The sequence below is a fragment of the Molothrus aeneus genome, chromosome 27 (genome assembly GCF_037042795.1).
Source record: "Molothrus aeneus isolate 106 chromosome 27, BPBGC_Maene_1.0, whole genome shotgun sequence".
NCBI classification, from domain to species: Eukaryota; Metazoa; Chordata; class Aves; order Passeriformes; family Icteridae; genus Molothrus; species Molothrus aeneus.
Window position 1 is genome coordinate 5,710,512 of NC_089672.1, and position 24,196 is coordinate 5,734,707.

Here is a 24,196-nt window from a genome sequence, read left to right on the forward strand (position 1 = left end):
CACATTTGGGATTTGTGCAGCCCCGCCTGCAGCAGCTCCTCCCCCAGCCCAGCCCAGGCACTCAGCCCGGTTTAATTGGGGCAGGTCATTAATGAGAGCTCTGAGGGGGGGGCAGGAGGGTCTGCCCTACTTGGGGGGGACAGAGGGGACAGGAGAGGGACAGAGGGACAGAGGGACAGAGGGACAGACAGAGGGACAGGAGAGGGACAGACAGAGGGACAGAGGGGACAGGAGAGGGACAGACAGAGGGACAGGGACAGACAGAGGGACAGGAGAGGGACAGACAGAGGGACAGGGACAGGAAAGGGACAGGGACAGGAAAGGGACAGGGACAGAGGGACAGAGGGGACAGGGACAGACAGAGGGACAGGGACAGGAAAGGGACAGGGACAGGAAAGGGACAGGGACAGACAGAGGGACAGGGACAGACAGAGGGACAGGGACACCAGACAGGGACATGGCTGGAGCCACCTGGGATGGCAGAAAGTGCCCCCAAAGTGTCCCCAGAGTGTCCCCAGAGTGTCCCCAGAGTGCCCCCAAAGTGCCCCCAAAGTGTCCCCAAAGTGTCCCCAAAGTGTCCCCAAAGTGCCCCCAGAGTGTCCCCAAAGTGTCCCCAGAGTGTCCCCAGAGTGTCCCCAGAGTGTCCCCAGGCTCTCCCCATGATGTCCCCAAGGATGTCCCCAGAGGGGCTTTGGGGTCCCTCCCACCCCAACCCCTCCCTGACCCCACAGGGGTCAGGAAACCCCAAATCTCAAACCCCAAAATCCCAAAATTCCAAACCCCAAAACCCCAAATCCCAAAATTCCAAACCCTGAAATCCCAAACCCTAAAACCCCAAACCCCAAAACCCCCGAACACCAAAATCCCCAAACACCAAATTTCCAACACCAGAATTTTATTGGCACAGAGAACTCCAACAGTCCCAGCCCCAAACGGAACAAAAACCCCAAGACTGGTCACCAAAAACCCCAAAACTGGATTTTTTTTTTTTTTTCAGAAAAACCCTGTGGTGGTTTGAGCATATTCTGATTTTTCAGGTGTTTTATTCTGATTTTCAGGTGTTTTATTCTGAATTTTCAGGTGTTTTATTCTGATTTTTAAGGTGTTTTATTCTGATTTTTCAGTGTTTTATTCTCATTTTCAGGTGTTTTATTCTGAATTTTCAGGTGTTTTATTCTCATTTTTAAGGTGTTTTATTCTCATTTTTAAGGTGTTTTATTCTGATTTTTCAGTGCTTTATTCTCATTTTCACGTGTTTTATTCTGAATTTTTAGGTGTTTTATTCTGATTTTTCAGGTGTTTTATTCTGATTTTTCAGTGTTTTATTCTGAATTTTCAGGTGTTTTATTCTGATTTTTCAGGTGTTTTATTCTCATTTTTCAGGTGTTTTATTCTGAATTTTCTGGTGTTTTATTCTCATTTTTCAGGTGTTTTATTCTGAATTTTCAGGTGTTTTATTCTGATTTTTCAGTGTTTTATTCTCATTTTTCAGGTGTTTTATTGCTCAAACCCACCTCGGGTTGTGCTTGGCCACTCAGCTCTGAGATATGCAGGATTCAAAACTCAAATTAATTAATTTTTTTTTTTAATTAGGGTACGAAGAAGCCAAAAGGAGAATATTTGGAGTTTTGAGGCTTTACGTGGGTAAAATAAAAGTTGGAAGTAGAGTGGGAGGTCAGGAGGAAAAGACCAAAACCTTGTACGTTGATTTTTGGGAAATAATTCCAGTTTTTGGTGAGGAATCCCATCCCCAAAAACGGATTTTGACCCCAAAACGCTGCTCTGCACCCAGAGGAATTCCAGATCCCAGCAAAACCAAATTCAAAATTCAATCCAAACAAAACCGCGAATCCCTGCACAGGGCCAGAGGCGCAACAAAAATGCAAATCCAGGCCCGGGATCGCCCAGCTCGACCCTGAGCATCCCCCAAACATCCCTGGCACCAAACGGGGGAAATTCCTCATCTGCCCTCTCGGGGTGGAGACCGCACGGCAAGGGGGAAAACCGGGATATGGGGCGGGAAATGCGGAATATGGGAGGGAAAACCCGGGATCCGGGGCGGAATTCTGGAATATGGGGCGGGAAATGCGGAATATGGGAGGGAAAACCCGGGATCCGGGGCGGAATTCCGGAATATGGGGCGGGAAATCTGGAATCTGGGGCGGGAAATCCGGAATCTGGGGCGGAATTCTGGGGAAAATCCGGAATCCGGGGCGGGAAACCCGGAATATGGGGCGGAATTCCAGGGAAAATCCGAAATTTGGGACGGAAAATCCGGAATCTGGGGTGGAAAATCCGGAATCTGGGGCGGAATTCTGGGAAAAATCCAGAATTTGGGACGGAAAATCTGGAATTTGGGGCAGAATTCCAGGGAAAATCCAGAATTTGGGGTGGAAAATCCGGAATCTGGGGTGGAAAATCCGGAATTTGGGGTGGAATTCTGGGGAAATCCGAAATTTGGGATGGCAAATCCGGAATTTGGGGTGGAAAATCTGGAATCTGGGGCGGAATTCTGGGGAAATCCGAAATTTGGGGTGGAAAATCCGGAATTTGGGACGGAATTCCAGGGAAATCCAAAATTTGGGGTGGAAAATCCGGAATCTGGGGTGGAAAATCCGGAATTTGGGGTGGAATTCCGGGGAAAATCCAGAATTTGGGACAGAAAGTCCAGAATCTGGGGTGAAATTCCAGGGAAATCCGGAATTTGGGATGGAAAGTCCGGAATTTGGGGTGGAATTCCAGGGAAATCCGAAATTTGGGATGGAGAATCCGGAATTTGGGGTGGAATTCCAAGGAAAATCCAGATTTGGGATAGATCCCAGGGAAAATCTGAAATTTGGGATGGAAAATCCGGAATCTGGGGTGGGATTCCAGAGGAAATCCGGAGTTTGGGGTGGAAAATCTGGAATTTGGGGTGGAATTCCAGGGAAGATGCGGAATTTGGGGTGGGAAATGTGAAATTTGGGCGGATTCCGGGCAAATCGGAGCAAACGCAGCAGAGACAGCGCGGGAGGGAGGGGAGGGGCCCTGGGGTCCTGATGGAAACAGAGCCTGGAATGAGAGAAACAGAGAGGGGGAAAAGGGGGAAAAAGAGGGGAAAAGGGGGAAAAAGAGAGGGGAAAAGGGGGAAAAAAGAGGGGGAAAAGGGGGAAAAGAGAAAAAGGGGGAAAAAGAGAGGGGAAAAGGGGAAAAAGAGTGGGGGAAAAGGGGAAAAAGAGAGGGGAAAAGGGGAAAAAGAGAGGGGAAAAGGGGGAAAAAGAGGGGGGAAAAGGGGGGAAGAAAAAGAGAGAAAAAGAGAGAAAAGAGAAAAAGAGAGAAGAGAGAAAAAGAGATTCTCAGAAATCCGAAAAACTCCAACAAGTGAAGATTTTGGGGTCCCTCGGCACCTCCAGCATCTCAAAAATCAGAAAAGCCTCCAAAAATTCAAGTTTTGGGCTCCCTCAGCACCCCCAGGGCACCCAGAACCCCCAAGAACTGCCCCAGAACTGCAGGGAAAGGAGAATTTGGGGCAGGAAAGGAGAATTTGGGGCAGGAAGGGAGAATTTGGGGCAGGAAGGGAGAATTTGGGGCAGGAAAGGGAAAGGGAGAATTTGGGGCAGGATTGGGAGAATTTGAGGCAGGAAAGGAGAATTTGGGGCAGAAAAGGAGAATTTGGGGCAGGAAAGGGAGAATTTGGGGCAGAAAGGAGAATTTGGGGCAGGAAAGGAGAATTTGGGGCAGGAAAGGGAGAATTTGGGGCAGGAAAGGGAGAATTTGGGGCAGGATTGGGAGAATTTGGGGCAGGATTGGGAGAATTTGGGGCAGAAAAGGAGAATTTGGGGCAGGATTGGGAGAATTTGGGCAGGATTGCAGGGAAAGGAGAATTTGGGGCAGGAAAGGAGAATTTGGGGCAGGAAAGGAGAATTTGGGGCAGAAAGGAGAATTTGGGGCAGGGAAGGAGAATTTGGGGCAGGAAAGGAGAATTTGGGGCAGGAAAGGAGAATTTGGGGCAGGATTGCAGGGAAAGGGGGAATTTGGGGCAGGAAGGGAGAATTTGGGGCAGAAAGGAGAATTTGGGGCAGGAAAGGGAGAATTTGGGGCAGGATTGCAGGGAAAGGAGAATTTGGGGCAGGAAAGGAGAATTTGGGGAGGATTGCAGCCCTGGCCCCTTTGGCACTCACCTATTTGTTTGCCCTTTTCTGCCGGTACATCTGGATCATCCTCTGGCGGAAAATGTCAAAAGCGTCCTCGTGGCTCTGCTCCCCCGCCACTCCCAAACCCTCCCCAGCCGAGGTCGCAGCCCTGGCGAAGGAAATGTCACAGTCAGAGCCAACAAATCCCATTTCTTCCAATCCGTTCTGCGGCGCGCGGCGCCCGCCGCAGCCAAACACTTTTTTGAATTATTCTGGATTATTTTGAATTATTCTGGATTATTTTGGATTATTCTGGATTATTTTGAATTATTCTGGATTATTTTGAATTATTTTAAATTATTTTTTTTTTCCCCCCCCCCCCCCAGTTCCCATGAGAAGGTGAACTCCCAGTGGCAAAATGGGATTTTGTGGGGAAAAAGAAAAGAAAAAAAAAAAAATCAGGTGGGAGAGGGGATTGTGGAGCAGGGTTTAAGTTGGGGTTTGGTTTTCTGGTGGAAATCTCTCGATTTTGGGGCCTCAGGAATTCGGGCCCAGAGGATTTGAAGGGGGGATCAGGGAACGGCAAAGAATTCGGGATAAAAGGGAATTTTATGGAGATTTAGGGCATTTCCCATATTAAACCTTTATTTTCCCCTATTAAAAACTCTTAATTCCCCCATTAGAATCATGAATTTCCCCTATTAAAACCCCCTTATTTTCCCCTATTAAAACCTCTATTTCCTCCATTAAAAACTCTCAATGTCCCACACTAAAACTCTTATTTTCCCCCATTAGTCCCCCTATCTTCCCCTATAACCCCCCCATTTTCCCCTCTACACTTCCTTACCTTCCCCTATAAATCTCCTATTTATCCCCCTCTTTTCCCCCATTAATTCCCCATTTCCCCCTATAAATCCCCCTATTTTCCCCTATAAACCCCCCCGATAAATCCCCTTTTTTCCCCGTAACTACCCCTATAAATCCCCTCTAAACCCTCCTTTTTCCCCCATTAAAACCCCCTATTTCCCCCCATAAATCCCCTATAAACCCCCCTTTTTTCTCCCACAAATCCCCCTATTTTCCCCCCACAAATCCCCCTATTTTCCCCCCCATAAATGCTCTATTTCCCCCCCCTTTTTCACCCCATAAACGCCCTATTTCCCCCCCCATAAATGCCCTATTTTCCCCCCATAAATGCCCTATTCCCCCCCCATTTTTCCCCCCATAAATGCCCTATTTTCCCCCCTTTTCCCCCCCTTTTTCCCCCCCAGAAATGCCCTATTTCCCCCCCAATAAATGCCCCATTTCCCCCCCCATTTTCCCCCATTTTCCCCCCTAGAAATGCCCCATTTTCCCCCCCATTTTCCCCCCTTTTTCCCCCCCAGAAATGCCCCATTTCCCCCCCCATTTTCCCCCATTTTCCCCCCATAAACGCCCCATTTTCCCCCCATAAATGCCCCATTTCTCCCCATTTCCCCCCCCATAAATGCCCCATTTCTCCCCATTTCCCCCCCCATAAATGCCCCATTTTTCCCCTATTTCCCCCCCATTTCCCCCCATTTTTCCCCCATTTCCCCCCCATTCCCCCCTTACAGGTGCAGGGGCTCCCGGATGCCGCGGCCGCGCGAGCCCAGCCCGTGCCCCTCCTGCCAGCCCATCCTCTGCAGCATCTGGAACCCCACGTTCCTGGGGCTCAGCCTCTTCTGGGGCACCTCCAGCGCCCTGGGCTTCTGGGGAAACGGGAAAAAACGGGGAAAAAACGGGGAAAAAACGGGGAAAAAACGGGGAAAAAACGGGAAAAAATTAACATTTACTAGGGAGAAAGGGGTGAAAAAAAATTAAAATTTATTAGGGTGAAATTCCCATCAGGATCAGTGTAAATTGGATTTTTTTTTAAAGGAAATTCCTTATTTTAAATGAGATTTTAAAGGGATTTTCATTCATTTAAAGGAATTTTTAAATTATTTTTTTAAAGGAATTTTCTCTTTTTTTTTTAAGGAATTTTTAAAAGGGATTTTTTAGAAGGAATTTCCTGCCAGCATCTGGAACCCCACGTTCCTGGGGCTCAGCCTCTTCTGGGGCACCTCCAGCGCCCTGGGCTTCTGGGGAAAATGGGGAAAAATGGCAAAAAAAAATATTAATATTTATTAGGATAAAATGGGTAAAAAATTATAAAATTTATTAGGGTGAAATTCCCATCAGGATCAGTGTAAATTGATTTTTTTAAAGGAAATTCCTGACACTTAAAGGAATTTATAAAGGATTTTTTAAAAGGAATTTCCTTCCTTTAAAGGAATTTTTAAAGGAGTTTTTTAAAGGAATTTCCTCACAGTAATTTCCTTCTTTAAAAGGAATTTTAAAATAAATTTTCAAAAATGAATTTCCTTCTTTCCAGATTGTTTTTTTTTTCCCAAACCATTTCTCATTTTTGGTTGGATTTGGTGGCAGAAATGCGAATTTTTTACCTTTTTTTTCTTTGTGACAGGGCAGCCCCGGGGTCTGTCATAAGCAATCCTGACAGGTTCATGCACTGCAAGGCAAAAACCCACAAAATTCAGCTGGAAATCCAAATTATTTTAGTAAAAAAAATTTAATTTTTTCCTCCAAACAACAGCTAAAAATCCTCCAAAAATTCCGTCTCAAGCCTGGACCTAAAACAGAAGCAATAAGAAAAATTAAAGCAATAAAAAGATCAGAATTAATGAAAAAATTCAATATATTTGCAATCTAATAGAAATATATTGGCCCATAACAAATGATTTCTTCAGCTCATTTTTGTACCAAAAATGCCATTTTTAAGTGACAAAACACCAAAAAAAAAATCAGATTTTTTGCCCAAATCCTCATTTATTTCAGTATAAAATTTAACCCTTGCAGTGCCCGCTGACCTTGAGCTCAGATCCTTCAGGGACCTGGAGCTGAGTTTTGTATTGGAGAAATCATCGGGTTTTTTAAGTGACAACACCTAAAAAATGGAAAAAATGGGGATTTTGGCCCAAATTCCATAGGGGATTTAACCCCTTTGGTGCCCACTGACCTTTGGGCTCCTGGATGAGGCAGATCCTTCTGTGGGCCGGGATCAGGCCCACCCTCAGTGACTGGGGCTGAACTTTGCATTGAATAAATGCCATTTTCAAAGCCACAACACCTTAAAAAATGGGGATTTTGGCCCAAATTCCATAGGGGATTTAACCCCTTTGGTGCCCACTGACCTTTGGGCTCCTGGATGAGGCAGATCCTTCTGTGGGCCGGGATCAGGCCCACCCTCAGTGACTGGGGCTGAACTTTGCACTGAACAAATCCCATGTTTTTAGTGACAATGCACCCAAAAAATGGGGATTTTGGCCCAAATTCCGTTCAGGATTTAACCCCTTTGGTGCCCACTGACCTTTGGGCTCCTGGATGAGGCAGATCCTTCTGTGGGCCCTGGATCAGGCCCACCCTCAGGGACTTGGGCTGAACTTTGCATTGAACAAATCTGATGTTTTAAGTGACAATGCACCCAAAAAATGGGGATTTTGGCCCAAATTCCATACAGAATTTAACCATTTCACTGCCAAGCCACCCTTGGGCTCCTGGATGAGGCAGATCCTTCTGTGGGCCGGGATCAGGCCCACCCTCAGGCACTTGGGCTGAACTTTGCACTGAACAAATGCCATTTTTGAAGCCACAATGCCCCAAATTCCGTTCAGGATTTAACCCTTTCGGCGCCCACTGACCTTTGGGCTCCTGGATGAGGCAGATCCGTTTGGGGGCCGGGATCAGGCCCACCCTCAGCGACTTGGAGCTGACGCGTTTGCGGGGGAAGCGCGCGCCGGGGCCCGGGCCGGGGGGTGCCTGTGTCGACAGAGTTGGGACAGCGCCGTCAGAGGGGCTGCAGAGCTGCGCGTCACCTCCTGACACCTCCTCTCCTGCCAGGGACACCACATCTTCCTCTAGCTTTGTCACCCTTCTACCTGCTGCCACGGCCTCCTCATCATCCTCATCCTCCTCATCAGCTGGGGAGGGCTCAAACTCAGCTTCTTCCTCTTCCTCTTCTTCTTCTTCCTCTTCCTCTTCTTCTTCTTCCTCCTCCTCTTCCTCCTCGTCCTCCTCGGTGTCCAGGGCTGTCCCTGCAGCCCTGGCAGCTTCTGCAGCCTCGGGGCTGAAGGTGATGGAGGGACACAGCTCCAGGACTTTCATGCGGTAGAATTTGAAGGCGGGGCTGGTTTGGTCCTGCAGGAACCTGGGGTGAGGAAAGGGGAGGTGAGGAATGAAAATGAGGGGGGAAAAGGGGGAAAATGAGGGGGGAAAAGGGGGAAAATGCAGGGGGGAAAAGGGGGAAAATGCAGGGGGGAAAAGGGGGAAAATGCAGGGGGGAAAAGGGGGAAAATGCAGGGGGGAAAAGGGGGAAAATGCAGGGGGGAAAGGGGGAAAATGCAGGGGGGGAAAGGGGGAAAATGCAGGGGGGGAAAGGGGGAAAGTCCAGGGAAATAAAGTCAAACATGCAGGGGAAATAAGGTAAAAAATCCAGGAAAATAAGGTCAAAAAGCCAGAGAAACAATATCAAAAATCCAGGAAGATAAGGCAAAAAATCCAGGGAAGATAAGGTCAAGAATGCAGGGGAAATAAAGTCAAAATGTCAGAGAAATAAGGTGAAAAATCCAGGGGAAAGAAGGTCAAAAAGCCAGGGGAGATAAGTCAAAAATCCAAGGAAAACAAGGTCCAAAAGCCAGGGGAAACAAGGTCAAAACTCCAGGGGAAATAAGGTCAAAAATCCAGAGAAATTAAGGTCAAATGAATTCATTGGAATCATCTTGAAAACTCCCAGTTTCAGGGTTCAGGTTGGTGATTAGGCTCAAAAAGAAATCAAGTTGATGATCAGAAATCAATATATTTCTGCAGAAATGTTTTATTTTCCCCGAGATATTTCAGATATTCCCCATTAACGGAGGTGCGGGAGAACTGCCCCCAAATCCCCAAAGGTGTTCCTAAATCCCCGAATGCAGGGATTGGAGCAGGAAGGGGAGGGAGGGAGGGGCAGGGACTCACCAGAGCTCGGGGTTGTCTGCGCTGTTGTCAATGCTGAACTGCTCAATCTCTGGCCCTACCTGAGCCACAAACCTGGCCAGCTTCTCTGCAGTTTCCATGGTCCTGGCATCCACTGCAAGGGGCAAAACGTTCTGTGAAACAGGGCAGGGCAGCCGAGGGCTCCAGAGCTCAGGGTTCCACAAATGGGCTCGGGGGCCTTCGGCAGGGACTTTAGTGGATTGCAGCAGTTTGGGTTTTTTTCTGGACACGGTTTGAAATGCCCAATCCAACCCCAGATTGTTTTCCCTGCTATGATTCAAAATTCCCACATAACCTGTTTGGTTTTCCTGCTGTAATTTAACATCCCAGCTCTAACCCCATGTTAGTTTGTTCCCTGCTATGGTTTAGATTCCCAATCCAACCCCATGTTAGTTTTTCCTGGACACAATTTAATATTCCCAAAATTCCTGCTTGTTTTCCCCTGCTATAGGTTCAAAATCCCCAATCCAACCCCATGTTAGTTTTTCCTGGACACAATTTAATATTCCCAAAATTCCTGCTTGTTTTCCCCTGCTATAGTTCAAAATTCCCAATCCAACCCCTTGTTAATTTTTCCTGTTTGTTTCCCCTGCAATAACTGAAATCCCCAATCCAACCCGTTTGTTTTTCCTGTATATAATTTAAATCCCCAATCCAGCCCCTGTTTGTTTTTCCTGGATATAATTGAAATCTCCAATCCAACCCCATGCTAGTTTTTCCTGGACACAATATTCCCAAAATTCCTGTTTGTTTCCCCTGCAACAATTTAAATCCCCAATCCAACCCGTTTGTTTTTCCTGGCTATAATTGAAATCCCCAATCCAACCCCTGTTTGTTTTTCCCTGCTATAATTGAAATCCCCAATCCAACCCCTGTTAGTTTTTCCCTGCTATAATTTAGATCCCCAATCCAACCCCTGTTTGTTTTTCCTGGATATAATTTAAATTCCCAATCTAACCCCATATTAGTTTTTCCCTGCTATAATTGAAATCCCCAATCCAACCCCTGTTTGTTTTTCCCTGCTATAACTGAAATCCCCAATCCAGACCCTGTTTGTTTTTCCCTGCTATAACTGAAATCCCCAATCCAACCCCACATTAGTTACTTTTTCCCCTGCTACAATTAAAACCCCAAGTCCAGCCCCAGAGCCCCACTCACCATCAGCAAACTGCGATCCCAGGGCTGGGAGGGGTTCAGGATCTGCTGCCAAGCCCTCGGCGTCTGCTCTTCCCTCTGCTGCCACGGGCACCTGGGAGCTGCTGCTGGCACCCTGGGGGGCACAGGTGGCACCCTGGGGGGCACAGGTGGCACCTTGGGGGGCACAGGTGGCACCCTGGGGGGCACAGGTGGCACCTTGGGGGGCACAGGTGGCACCGGGGCCAGGCCGGGCCAGGCCAGCCCCTGCAGCGGGCGGGTTTTGCTGTGCCTGCTCCAGCCCTGGGCCAGCTGACAGATTTTGGTCAGGGTGTTTCATTCCTGTGCCAGCTGGGAGATTCCTGTCTGGGTGTTCCAGCCCTGTGCCAGCTGACAGGTTTTGCTCTGGCTGTTTCATTCCTGTGCCAGCTGACAGGTTTTGCTCTGGGTGTTTTATTCCTGTCCCAGCTGGGAGATTTTGGTGTGGCTGCTCCAGCCCTGTGCCAGCTGGGAGATTCCTGTCTGGGTGTTCCATTCCTGTGCCAGCTGGGACATTTTGCTCTGGCTGTTTCATTCCTGTGCCAGCTGCAAGGTTTTGGTCTGGCCCTGTCCCAGCTGGGACATTTTGGCCTGGCTGTTTCATTCCTGTCCCAGCTGACAGAATTTGGTCAGGGTGTTTCATTCCTGTGCCAGATGACAGAATTTGGTCAGGGTGTTCCATTCCTGTGCCAGCTGGGAGACTTTGCTCTGGGTGTTCCATTCCTGTGCCTGCTGCAAGGTTTCTCTCTGGGTGTTTTGTTCCTGTGCCCCCTGGAGCATTTTCATCTGGCTGTTCCATTCCTGTGCCAGCTGACAGATTTTGGTCAGGGTGTTTCATTCCTGTCCCAGCTGCAAGGTTTTGGTCAGGGTGTTCCATTCCTGTGCCAGCTGACAGGTTTCTCTCTGGCTGTTTCGTGCCTGTGCCCCCTGGAGCATTTTTGCCTGGCTGTTCTGTTCCTGTGCCCCCTGGAGCATTTTTGCCTGGCTGTTCTGTTCCCGTGCCCCCTGGAGCATTTTTGCCTGGCTGTTCTGTTCCCGTGCCCCCTGGAGCATTTTTGCCTGGCTGTTTCGTTCCTGTGCCCGCTGACAGCACGGTCTGGGTGCCAGTGCTTGCCCTCCTCACCTTCCTGGCACGGGCAGGGGCAAGCCCAGGTTTTTTTTTCCTCTTGAAAAGTCTCCTTTTGATGCTGGCCACCCTCCTGGCATAGAGCATGGCCCTCAGGGACTCCGGGGCTGCTGCCTCCCCTGCCAGGCTGCTCCTCTGCACCTCCGACAGCCTCAGCCTGTAGTACTTGTACTCCAGGCTCTCCTGCTCACACAGGAACCTGAGAAACACAGAGAAATCTGGTTAAAATCTCAATATTTACAGCCTCAGCCTGTAGTACTTGTACTCCAGGCTCTCCTGCTCACACAGGAACCTGAGAAACACAGAGAAATCTGGTTAAAATCTCGATATTTACAGCCTCAGCCTGTGATATTTGTACTCCAGGCTCTCCTGGTCACACAGGAACCTGAGCAACAAAGGAAAAAAGGAGAAATCAGCTCCAAATCTCCATTATTACAGCCTCAGTCTAAGATCTGTATTTCTTGTGACACAGGAACCTGAGAAACACAGGAAAAAAGCAGAAATCTGCTGGAAATCTCCATTTTTACAGCCTCAGCCTGTAAGATTTGTCCTCCTCCTCAGACAGGAACCTGAGAAAGACAAAAAAAGGAAAGATCAGCTGAAAATCTCTGTTTTTACTGTGATATTTGTCCTCCTCCTCAGACAGGAACCTGAGAACACAGGAAAGGAGAGATCAGCTGAAAATCTCCGTTTTTGAAGTAAAACCCCCTCAGCATTCCCGTCTGTTTATTTTTCCAGGTGTTCCGCACGAGGCTGGGCAGGTTTTCCTGGGGTCAAGGAAAGAAATAATTGACAGGAATCCATCAGCTCACACACCTGGAGGTGCCTCAGCTCCCCCTTTCCCAACACCTTCCCTGGAATTCTAAACCCTGGTACCTTGCTGGGTGTCTCCATCACCTGGATTTGCTCCTAAAATGCAAATTCCTTTGAACAGCTTGAATTTGGAACAACAAAGAGCCATTACTGACACATCAAAAGCAGCAACACAAGCACCAGGATCATTTCCAGGGATAATGAACACCAGGAAAACACTTCCCCCTAAAAAAAAATATTAAAAACCCTTAAAAATTTTAAAAAAACCCAAACAACAACCAACCTAAAAAAAATATACAACATGCTTTGATCATTCCCATGGAGCGAAGGGCTGAAGTTTTAATTAATTTAATCCAAATCCGCCAGCCAGTTCCCACACACCCACCAGTACTCAGGAGAGGTTTTCTGGGCACTCCTGTCCTTGGCAGACAAGGTTCCTGCCACGATGCTGCTCACCAGCTGCTCAATCGTGTCCAGAACCTTCCTGTCAGCTCGCTGGGGGGCTGTGGGGAGAAAGAAATCCCATTAAAACCCCCCAGATAAATAAATAAATACATAATAACTATATATATATATAAATCCCCCAAAAAAGCAAAACTTTATTATTTATTAAAAACACCCTGGTTTAAAAAAACACATCCACAGCCATCCCAGGCGAGTGGAACCATCCCTAAAAAGGCAATTTCTTGACGCAGCAAAAGGAGTTTCTGTGGAAAATCAGTTTATTGGGATGCTGCTCTGAAGGGCTGGGTGACAAATTTCCAACCATTTGGTGCCAGCGCTGCAAAACCTCCCTGAGAAAGGATCTGAGGCTCAAGGAAAAAATCACTGGTTTAGGGAAAAGCAGGATGGATTCAGAATGCTTCAGGCAGGAGGGAGCACTCGCCCAGCTCAGGGATTTGGACATTCCAAGGGACTGCACCTGGGTCTGATTAGAGTGGTGCCGGTGACATCCCCAGATCTGCATATATGCAAATATTTACTCTGCAATTAAGGCAGTTCCAGGTCCACCCTGGTTTCCCCGCCTTGAGGTGATGAAAGAGGGGTGAAAAGCTGGGATTTCAGAGAGGAAGAGAAGGAAGGACAGGACTTCACCACAGGAACTCCAGCACACTCCCTGTGGGCCTCCCCGGGATCCCCTCCCTAAGCAAAGCGCAGCCATGAGCCCCATCCTGCAGGGCGCCTCCCTCCCCGCTACCTCTGGGGCCGGGGGAGCCTGTCTGGAGCTGCTCCACGGGCGCTGCCTTCTTCATCTGGATGGGAAACCCGCTCCTCTCCAGCCAGGCCTTCAGGTTCTCGATGTACTCCCTCCCGAAGAGCGTGGAGTCGTCGAAGTTGGGGAAGGCTGTGGGCGCCGGGGCCATCTCCTGCAGCCCCACGGCCTCCAGGATCTTCTCCTGCCTGAAGACAGAGGCCAGGGCGAAGGTCTGGCCCAGCAGGGCCAGGGATTTCCTGCACAGGGACACGGTGGTCTCGAAGGCGTCGGCCATTTCCCGGGGGGTGCCGAAGCCGCTGCTCTTGAGGCTCAGCTCGTAGGCGTTGCAGGCCATCAGCAGAGGGGTCACCCCCTTGAGGAGGCGGTCCTGCAGCCTCATGATGTACTTATCAAAGGGCTTGATGATCTCAAAGAAGCAGTTCTTGGTTTTGACGGCCCCCTTGTCCAGCAGCATGTTCAGGAACTCGTTGTCCACCTTGGGGGTTTTCAGGGCGGCGTGCTGCAGGCTCTTGATGGTGAAGAAGCAGTAATCTCTGTGCTCCGGCCTCAGGGAGCACTTGAAGGAGGCCAGCATCTTGGCGCAGGTCTCGGTCTCCAGCTCGAAGAGGGCCCCGAAGAGCCGCGAGAACTCGGCGTCGTTCCTGATGCTGTGGAACCCGGCCCACTTGATGATCTCCATGCCGAAGGTGGAGAAGATGTCAGACTTGTCCACCAGGTCGAAGCTGAGGCTCCTGAAGGCGTGGGCGGGCTTTGGCGGCCTCAGGACGGCTCTCGGGGCTGCCGCGGGGTGCGGCTGGAGGGGCGCCGGCCTCTGCTCGGGGCGGGCAGCGCCTTCCAGAGGCGGCTCCAGAGCTTTGGCATCCAGCCCCGGCTGGGCCTTCTTCACGCCCCACTTCTTGAGGGGGCTTTTGGGGTCTCCTTTGAACACCCTGGCCTTTGGCACGCCCCTGCTGAGGCGCTTCCCCCTGAGCGCTCTGGCCCTGCCCGCGCCTCCCCGGCGCGGCCGGAACTCGCCGTCCTCGGCCTCGTACTCCTGGCCCTCCACGCTGCCAAACTCCTCCTCCTCCATCAGCCCCGGAGACCTGAAATCCCCCAGGAGCTCCGGGGAGCCAAACCCCGCTGCGCGCTGCCCGCCGGCCTCCCAGCCACCCGAGGGGCCGTAGTCCCGGTGCTCCCGGTCCCGCTGCCCGTACTCCCGCCCGTGGGGAGCGGGGTGGTGCCCGAACTCCCTGCTGGCGGCAGCCGCACGGCCGAACCTCCTGTGATCCTGGCCAAACTCCCGCTCCCGGGGCGCGGGGCGGGAGAAATGTCCGTGGAAATAATTCTCCTTGCGGGGCAGGGGGCTGGCGGCGCGGTAGGAAGGGCCGGCGTAACTCTCCCCGGGGTAACTCTCCCCGGGGTAACTCTCCCCCGGGTAACTCTCCCCGGGGTAATCCTCCCCCGGATAATCCTCCCCGGGGTAGCTCTCCCCAGGGTAATCCTCCCCGGGCTCCTGGCTCCAGTCCTGGTGCTGGCAGTTGGCGTGAGGGAAGCGCCCGTCGTGCTGGAAGCTCTCGCTGTAGCGGGGCCGGGGCAGCCGGGAGGGAGCTGGGCAGAGAAATTCAATCAGAGGGTGAAAAGGGTCAAAACGGGGAGATTTCTGAGGGAAATCCACATCAGCACGTTCCCATCCCCATGTTCCCACCCCTAAGATGAGGAGCTCAAGTTCTCCTCCAAATCAAGTTTTTCTTTCTCAAGCCTTGGTCTTCTACCTGAGGCACAAAAACCACCAGAACTCTGAACTTTCAGCTTTCCCAGAATTTATAAAGTGTCAAAGACCTCCAAGACCAGCAACTCCAAGCTTTGGCCAATCCCCACCTTGCCACCCAGCCCAGAATTCCCATTCCACACCTGGACAGGAACTCGAGTTTTCTACAAACTCAACCACAATTCTCTCATTATTGCAGGAAATTCTCATTTTCCAAGACCCTTGTTCCCCAATCCCAGAGGTTCAATTCAGAAAGTAAAGAATACTTGGAAAAAAAAATAGAAGCGTTTAATATGAATGATTTCTTCAGGGCTCATGCAACTCTAAAAATAACCAGACTTCACTTTAAAGCTCTCCTGTGAATGTCCATCCCTCTGAATGCAACTCAAGTGTCTTGCTGGACATTTTACATCCCAAATTTAGGAGGTAAACCAATCTGGGGACCGTGTTTTGTGTTATGTTCATGAGGTCAATGCCCTGCTTTGAGCTTTTTTCCCCCAAAAATAACACCAAGCACAAAGAGCCAAAGGCTTCCATGGCACTCCTACATTTATTTAACTTCTCGGCCATCACCAGAATTCCATCCTGCAGCCCTGGAGACCCGCCTGGAACCGGACCCACTCTGCGATGCTGAAGACAATTCCTTTGTCTCAATTCCCATTTTTTATCCCCGTTACGGTGCCAGTCCTTGCCCAGCTGTTCTCCTGCCTCTTCCATAAAAACGGATGTGGAAAAACACCGGCGCCAGGCCAATAAATAAATAAATTAATAAATGAATGAATCAATAAATGGCAGGCGCTGCCGGGCTGCTCCCGCCATCCCGGCTCTCCTACCTGGGAAACGATGGCCGGGATCCCCCGCGGCACCGCTCCGGTACCGCTTCACCTTGTCCTGCACCACGGCCTCGAACGTGTCGCGGGTGATCCTCCGAGAGGCCATCTTCCCCTCACGGCACCGGGGCTCGGCCTGCCGCGGGCCCGGGCTCCCGCCGCGGCCTGAGGGGAGGCGCAGCCTGAGGGGAGCCTCACGCTTCCCCGCCGCCCCCCGCGCAGCGCCGGGAGGAGGAACCGGAGCCCGAGCCCGGCCCGCCCTCACCGAAGCGGCCCCGGCGCCGCCGCCGCCCCGCCACACCGGGGCCTCACGATAGCCACGCCCCCTCCGCCGGTAGACACGCCCCTCCCGTTGATGGCCACGCCCCTCCCGCCGCTCCCGGGGCTCCCGGAGACCGCGGGTGGTCACGCCCCCTTCTAGCCCACGCCCCCTCCCGGTATAACCACGCCTTTCCTTCACACGGGCCACGCCTCCTCATGCGTTAACCACGCCCCCGCGTTCCGCCCCCTCCCGCCGCGCCTGCGCTGCGCGGAGCCGCCTGATCCCGTGCCGGCGGGCGCGGGGCGGTACTAACGGTGCGGGGCGCTGCCGGTAAGCGGGACGGGAGCGAGGGGAGCGGCCCGCGGCCTCCCGCTCCGAGGGAGCCACCGCTGCCCTGCGGGCGCGCCCGGGCACGCTGCACCTACTGCGCGTGCGTGGGAGCGGCCGGGCGCGGGAGCGGCGCGCGTGCGCGTTGCCGCCCCTCCGCGTTCTTTTTCGCTCGGCGTGAGGGCGAGCGGTGCGAATTGGGGCCATGGTGCATGCGCAGAGAGCGCGTACGGCGGCCGAGCGGGGCCGTCCCGCCCTCGCCTTTTGTGCGGCGGGGGCGGCCGGCGGGAGCCCAGGTGGGTCGTGAGGGGCAGCGGGGCCGCGGGTGCGCCCCGGAGCTTCCCTGGCACCGCCGCCTCCCTTCGGGGCTCTCTCCGCGTCTGTGGGAGCTGCGGGGCCCGCTGAGGGGTGTGGGATGCTCCGGGGCCCGGGGGAAGCGGGGCAGGGCGGGCCGAGGGCCGGGGCCGTGAGCGGGCGCGGTGCCCTCAGTGCTGCAGCGAGAGCCCCGTCACGGTGACAGCTCTGAAACCCCATGGAAATCCAGAACTGCTGCTGAAATGTCTTCTTATCCCTCTTCCTTACCGTGTTTTCCCCATTAAATGAAACACCGGCCGTGCCTTTGACCGGGTATCTTTGGTTCAGAGTTCTGAGCCTTTGTCTCGGGGAGGCACCAGCCCCTCGCTCGGGCTCTGCCGGGCATTAGAAGGTTTGACACCAACACGAGCTGTGCCTGTGTCAGCAGCAGGACACCGAGGCGGATCCAGCCCGTGCCGGCACCATGGGCTCCAAGCAGATCGCCCAGGAGACGTTCGATGAGGCGGTGCAGGAGAACATCACCGAGTTCGAGATGGAACCCGAGGAGGCTGTGAGGGAAGCCGTGCTGCAGTTCGAGTCCCAAGGTACTGTGCACTCTGCAAGCTGGGCTCTTGCAAATCCTCAGGGTTTAAAGGAGTCCGGCAGGCAGGGGTGGGTCGTGCAGCATTGCAAAGGAGCCTTTGTGAAGTGGAACAGAGACACCATTAATGCTGACCTGCTTTTGTGGATTAATTATGACTGCAAAACTGCTTAGAGGGAAGCTGGAGAGCAAAATTTGGTCAGTGAAATAAAATTCCTTCTTTTTTCTCCTCTCAACTGACATCTAGCTTTGTTCAAGGCAGAATCTGACCTTCCAGTCAGAATTGAACATTTCAGCATCTTTGCAAGTTCATCTTTGTTCTCGGTGGTTACCTTGGCAGCTTTTCCCTAGAACTGGAACTAATACTGTTTATTTGACTCCAGTTCTCCTGGAGCCAGTATTAAACTTGGTTTTATTTCCTTCTTTTAGGTGTGGACCTGAGCAACATTGTGAAAGCTGTGAGACCTCCTGCCTCTGAGAACGGGCAGAGGCAAAAGCATCAAATCCTGCTGGTAGGAGCATAGATTGCTGCTCTCTCTCTCTCTCTCAGGGTTATATAATAATAATAATAATGATATAAGTACTAGGCCAACTTCTGCCTCTGCCCCATTTCTCTGGGAGCTCTTCAGGCAGTTAATCCTATTTATTCTGCAAGTATAAAACATTCCAAGAGCTCCTTGCACTTTGCAGGGAAGGCTCTGTGTAGGTGAGGTGGGGTCAGGCTCTGCTCCCAGGGCAGGACAGGAGGGAGCAGCCTCCAGGTGTGCCAGGGGAGGCTCAGGTGGGACTTCAGGAGGGATTTCCTCGTGGGGAGGGTGCTCAGGGCTGCCCAGCCCTGGAGGTGTCCCATGGGTGACCGGATGGGGACACGGTGGGGATCAGCCCCACTTAGCCCAGGCTGCTCCAAGCTCTGTCCAACGTGGCTGTGGATCCTTCCAGAGCTGGAATGAGCTGGTTAAACCCAGTTCAGCTGGTACTGGTGCCCAGTGGGGCTGTGGCAGCGGTGGCACAGGGAGCCCCCGTCCCTCTGGGGGCTGCGTGTACACATCCCAAACACCATAAACGGCGCAACCACCGCTCCCCTTACCCCGACCCAGTTTCCAGCCTCAGACCCCCCGCCCCGCTGTTGCTCCCGCACGCCCGGGGTGCAGCACTGACCCTCGGTGTGTCCCGCAGACGCTGGAGAGCCTGGCGGGGGCCGTGGCGGAGCGGGACGCGGCGCGGCTGCCGCAGCCGCTGGCGGCGCTGGCGGCGCAGTGCCGGGAGCAGCTGGCCTTGCGCTGCCTGGCCGGCCGCCACGGCGCCTACCCCGCCGTGCTCTCGGCCTGCCAGCTGGCCGCAGGGGACCGGCAGCTGCTGCTGCAGGCCCTGGCCGCGCTGGCCGCCCTGCTGGACGGGCAGCCGGACCTGCTGGACGCCGCGGGGCGGGAGCTGCTGCTGCGCAGCCTGCGGGAGCAGCAGGACGCCGAGGTGACGCTGGCCGGGATCCGCTGCGTGCGCCACGCCTGCCTCAAGCACGAGCACAACCGGCAGGCCTTCGTCCAGGGGGGCGTCCTGCCCGTGCTCACCGGGGCCATCGCCCGGCACGGCAGCGCCGCCGAGCTGGTCAGGACGGCGGCCTCGGCCCTCAGGGTCATGACCTTCGACGACGACATCCGGGTGCCCTTCGGGCACGCCCACGACCACGCCAAGATGATCGTGCTGGAGAACGATGGCTTGAGAGTCCTCATCGAGGCTGCAAAAGGTAAAAGGGACCCTGGGGAGCTTGATCCTCATGGGGAAGCCCCTGGGATTTCTTCTCATTGTCTCAGGAATCACTTGTGGCTTCTTCTCAGGAATCACTTGGGATTTCTTCTGCCATTGGCTCAGGAACCCCCTGTGATTTCTCTTCTCCCATTCTCTGATTTCTTCTCTCATTGTCATAACTTGTAGCTCCTCGGAGGTGATTCAAGAATTTGCCACCCAAATGGGGTTTAGTTCTCTCCATGAAATGTGCCCTGAGAGAGCCAAAAAGTGCCCCTGTGGTGCTGCTGATAGCCTGTGGGGCAGTCAGATCATCAGGGCAGTTTTTCAGTGTATTTAGGAAGTGTTTTACACGCTTAGGGCCCTCTTGTCTCGGCTCAGCTGCTTCTTGCCCAGAGAAGTCATTGTGAGCAGAGTGAGCAGCTGTCATCTCCCCTGCTCTAACACATAAAACAAAATGCACTGTTTCCTGTGTAATGAACCCAAGTAAGCCCTGTTAATTGTGCACTAATGGCTCCATCCCTCTCTCCTGCACAGCCTTCACGGATAACTCCGCGGTTCTCAGCGAGCTCTGTGCCACCCTCTCTCGCCTCTCAGTCAGGAATGAGTTCTGCCAGGAAATCGTGGACCTGGGGGGCTTGAATTTCATGGTGACTCTGCTGGCCGACTGCATGGAGCACCCTGTGAGCAGTGGGGAGTGTCTGGGGTTGGGCTGGGGGGACTCCTCATCCTCAGCAAGGGGGTCCTGTCAGTGAGTGAGCCTCAGCCTGTGCCGTTGTCTGGGTTCCCCAGATGCAGGAGGAATGAAGGAATCTGACCCCGTGTTCTTAGAAGGCTGTTTTATTGTTTTATGGTCTATATTATATTAAAGAATGTTGTACTAAAGAACACAGAAAGGATACGGACAGAAGGCTACAAAGAATGGGAATGAAAACCCCTGACTCCTTCCAGAGTCTGACACAGCCTGACCCTGATTGGTCATTAAGTAAAAACAATTCACACGTTGGATAAACAATCTCCAACCACGTTCCAAAGCAGCAAAACACAGGAGAAGCAAATCAGATAATTATTGTTTCCTTTTCCTCTGAGGCTTCTCAGCTTCCCAGGAGAAGAAATCCTGGCAGAGAGATTTTTCCAGAAAATGTGACAGTGGCACTCTGCCTGCTCCCAGCAAAGCTGGATGATTGGGTTTCCATCAAAAGGAGGATTTAGATGCTCGAGTCCCAAGGTTGATGTCTGATTTTTAAGCCTCGCTGATGGTCTGGCAGAGGTGCCCAAGGTCCAAGGAAGTGACCGAGGGTGGGGCTTTTGGAGCTGATAATTATCACAGCCGTTTCCACGGGATGGGGGCTGCTGTGCTTTGCTCTCTGAGCCCCCAGCTCTCCGTGCCGCTTCCTGAGCTGCCGTTTCTCCCCGGGGCAGGACGTGGTGAGGCAGGTGCTCGGCGCCATCCGCGCCGTGGCCGGCAACGACGACGTCAAGGACGCCATCGTGGAGGCCGGGGCCACCGAGCTGATCGTGCTGGCCATCAGCCACCACCTGGGCCAGCCTCAGGTACCCCCGGGCCTTGGCAGCTCCCTCGGGGCGGGCACGGGGCTCAGCCGTGCAGGATGTGCAGTGACCTTGGGCTTGGCTGCAGCGTCCAATGTTTGTGTGAATTTAGGGCTTTTCCGCCTTGTAGTGTTTTGTTTTCCTTATTCCTGAATCAGGTGGATGGTGGGGGTGGTGGTTTACACCTCTGGCGTGCAAAACACACAATTATGAAGGTTGGGAATATCTCTAAGATCATAATTCCAACCCTCCCCTTGCTGTACGTGCCAGAGCAGCAGGAGGCCGCGGCAGGAGAAACTTCAAAACAATAAAAACAACGGCACAAGTGCCATAGCAGGAAAGAAAGGGCACTGTGCCCTGGCTGCAGGGCAGGCAGCAGGCAGCGAGCTGACTCCCGTGTGTTGCAGATCTGCGAGCAGGGCTGTGCAGCCCTGTGCATGCTGGCCCTGCGCAAGCCCGAGAACTGCAGCGTCATCATGGAGGGCGGCGGGGCCCTGGCAGCCCTGCAGGCCATGAGGGCTCACCCAAGGGAGGTGGCTGTGCAGGTGGGTGCCCACAGCCCCTGCGGAGCAGGCAGGGCTGTTCTCTGAGCCCTGGGCTTGCCTGCAAAGCCCACTGACCCCTGGGCTTCCCTAAAAACCCAGTGACCCCATGGTGCCCTATAGACCCCACTGACCCCTGGGCTTCCCTAAAAACCCACTGACCCCATGGTGCCCTACAGACCCCACTGACCCCTGGGCTTCCCTAAAAACCCACTGACCCCATGGTGCCCTACAGACCCCACTGACCCCTGGGCTTCCCTAAAAACCCACTGACCCCATGGTGCCCTATAGACCCCACTGACCCCATGGCTTCCTTATAAAACCCACTGACCCCATGGCTTCCCTACAGACCCCAGTGACCCCATGGTGCCCTACAGACCCCAGTGACCCTTGGGCTTCCCTAAAAACCCACTGACCCCATGGTGCCCTACAGACCCCACTGACCCCATGGTGCCCTATAGACCCCAGTGACCCCATGGTGCCCTACAGACCCCACTGACCCTTGGGCTTCCCTCAGGAATCCACTGACCTCCCTGCAGCCCCCAGTGACCCCATGGCTCCCTGTGGCTCCCTGCAGACCCCAGTGACCCCTGTGGCTCCCTGCAGCTCCCAGTGCCCCCATGTCTGTGTGTCTGTGTGTCCCCAGAAGCAGGCGTGCATGCTGATCCGGAACCTGGTGTCGCGCAGCCGGGAGCTGTGACCGCCATGGCTCCCTGCAGAGCCCCCAGTGACCCCGTGTCCGTCTGTCTGTGTGTCTGTCTGTCCCCAGAAGCAGGCGTGCATGCTGATCCGGAACCTGGTGTCGCGCAGCCGGGAGCTGTGACCGCCACGGCTCCCTGCAGATCCCCATGGCTCCCTGCAGAGCCCCCAGTGACCCCGTGTCCGTCTGTCTGTGTGTCTGTCTGTCCCCAGAAGCAGGCGTGCATGCTGATCCGGAACCTGGTGTCGCGCAGCCGGGAGCTGTGCGGGCCCATCCTGGCGCTGGGCGCCGAGGGCCTGATCGCCGAGGCGCGCGCCGCCCACCGCGACTGCGACGACGTGGCCAGGGCTGCGCTCAGGGACCTGGGCTGCAAGGTGGAGCTGCGGGAGCTGTGGACGGGCCAGAAGGGCGGCCTGGCGCAGTGAGGCTCCTGCCAGCCGGCGGGGAAGCTGCGCAGCCCCGGAGCCCGGCGGGAGGCGGCCTCGGGCGGCTCCGCCCGACGGAGCAAACCCTGCCTGGGGAGGCTGCAGGGAGCCCGGGGAGCTGCAGCCGAAATGGCTTCCTGCATTCACAGCCTGCAAACCAGCTCTGTGTAGTGATCATCGCCTGGATCGTCTCATGGCTGAGGATGATCTGCTCCCCCCGGGCTGCAGGACGGGGCTGCTGTCGCTGCTCCCGTGCCCTGGTGACAGCAGCGCTGCCTCTGTCCTGCCCACCTTGGCTGCCGGTTCCCATCTGTGCCCCTGCTCGGGGGCTGCGTGGGGAGGAATCCCAGCATTTGTGAATGTGCTCTCCCTGCCCCGTTGCCCTGTTCTTTTACTGCTGACCCCACTCTTGTGTCACTGCTTTGTTTGGGATTTTTCTGCCAGCGTAACGTTTTAAACAAAAACAAAAAACCACAAAAAAAGTACAAAAAAATAAGAAAAAAAGGCAAAGTAAGGATTTGGGATAACATCCAAAGGAACTGTTGGCATCCAGGAGGAAAGTTCACGTTCTCCCTCAGCGAGAGAAGCGGGGCAGGGACTGGCAGAGGGGTGGGAATTCCAAAGTGTGACCAAGCAGGCGCTGGTGCCACTGGGCGTCCCAGGCTTTGTCCCCTCCTGGCACTGCCCTGGATCCAGGAATGCTTTCATTGCAGTGAAGGGGCCAAGAACCTCGCGGACTGAGGCAGAACTATGGGTTTGTGGGCCAGAAAGGCTCTGAAGCCTCAGCTCAAGGCTCTGGTGCTGAGCCTTCCTCCTGTACCGCTGCCAGTTTTGTGAGTGGATGTTTTTAATGTGATATTCTCTGTAAAAATGGTGACCTTATAAAGCACTCAAACCTTCCACGGCTGCGTGGCTCTTTGTGGAGCCTTTTTGTGCGGCAGGGAAAGCGAGGGGCAGGGAGATGCCTGGGTGCTGCGTGAGGCCTGCACATTGCAAAGGTCAGGGTGCTCCCCGCGCAGGAGGAGAGGCCGCGGGGCTTTGGGCGCCGCTCTGACCCAGCGAGGCTGGAAGGGCCCCCAGAGAGGGGGCGAGAGCTGGGGAGAACCGAGGGCAGCGGCTTGGGTGCAGCCCGGGGCTCCCGAGCTTTGCCGTGCGGGCGGGTTTGGGGTGGGGAGAGCAGCCCCAAAGGCCGGGGGGGATCAAACCCGCGGCGTTTCATGTCCTTCACCTTTGACCGAGAGCTGCTGGAGCCGAGCTCTCACCGCCGCTGCCGCGGGGACCGGGCAGAGCCGCTGCTGTCCCCAGCGGGGCCGTGCTGCACAGCGGAGCCGGCCGGGACCCCCGGGCTGGGAGCCCCGGGCGCTCCCCGGTGTCTCCGGGCGAGCTCTTTGGGCTCCCCGTGGGGCCGTTCGGGATCCCCGGTCGGGCTGTTCGGGCTCCGGGCGGGGCCATTCAGGGTCCCGGGCAGTCCCGGCGGGGCCGTTCGGGGTGCCCCGGTGCCGTTCGCTGTCCCGGGCAGTCCCGGCGGGGCCGTTCGGGGTGCCCCGGTGCCGTTCGCTGTCCCGGGCAGTCCCGGCGGTGCCGTTCGGGGTGCTCTGGGGCCGTTCGCTGTCCCGGGCAGTCCCGGCGGGGCCGTTCGGGGTGCCCCGGTGCCGTTCGCTGTCCCGGGCAGTCCCGGCGGGGCC

At 54.1% G+C, this 24,196-nt stretch overlaps 2 protein-coding genes across 9 annotated transcripts; one reads left to right on the plus strand and one right to left on the minus strand.

The window, feature by feature from the left end:
* Positions 1 to 878: 878 nt before the first annotated feature.
* On the minus strand, positions 879 to 16,731 carry SUGP2 (SURP and G-patch domain containing 2). 4 transcript variants are annotated; one of them, XM_066566597.1, is made up of 12 exons: positions 16,642 to 16,731; positions 16,070 to 16,231; positions 13,472 to 15,076; positions 12,659 to 12,776; positions 11,458 to 11,659; positions 10,320 to 10,431; positions 9,144 to 9,255; positions 7,832 to 8,337; positions 6,578 to 6,642; positions 5,706 to 5,842; positions 4,161 to 4,281; positions 879 to 3,051 (listed from the first exon to the last, which is right to left on the minus strand). In XM_066566597.1, exons 2-11 carry the CDS (start codon positions 16,173 to 16,175, stop codon positions 4,161 to 4,163), a joined length of 3,084 nt encoding a protein of 1,027 aa, XP_066422694.1. In that variant the 5' UTR covers positions 16,176 to 16,231; positions 16,642 to 16,731; the 3' UTR covers positions 879 to 3,051. The 4 variants fall into 4 exon arrangements, 3 of the variants coding, with proteins under 3 accessions (XP_066422694.1, XP_066422693.1, XP_066422692.1); XM_066566596.1 differs by having other exon boundaries at positions 5,706 to 5,839; positions 10,320 to 11,659; XM_066566595.1 differs by having other exon boundaries at positions 10,320 to 11,659.
* On the plus strand, positions 16,554 to 23,411 carry ARMC6 (armadillo repeat containing 6). Of its 5 annotated transcripts, none has more exons than XM_066566600.1 (8): positions 16,554 to 16,658; positions 17,398 to 17,554; positions 17,980 to 18,062; positions 18,727 to 19,294; positions 19,831 to 19,976; positions 20,716 to 20,847; positions 21,252 to 21,389; positions 22,299 to 23,411. In XM_066566600.1, the coding sequence occupies exons 2-8, from the start codon at positions 17,434 to 17,436 to the stop codon at positions 22,509 to 22,511; spliced, it is 1,401 nt and encodes a 466-aa protein (XP_066422697.1). In that variant the 5' UTR covers positions 16,554 to 16,658; positions 17,398 to 17,433; the 3' UTR covers positions 22,512 to 23,411. The 5 variants fall into 5 exon arrangements, with proteins under 5 accessions (XP_066422697.1, XP_066422699.1, XP_066422695.1 ...); XM_066566602.1 differs by having other exon boundaries at positions 16,586 to 16,658; positions 17,395 to 17,554; XM_066566598.1 differs by lacking the exon at positions 16,554 to 16,658 and adding an exon at positions 16,844 to 16,951.
* Positions 23,412 to 24,196: the final 785 nt, after the last annotated feature.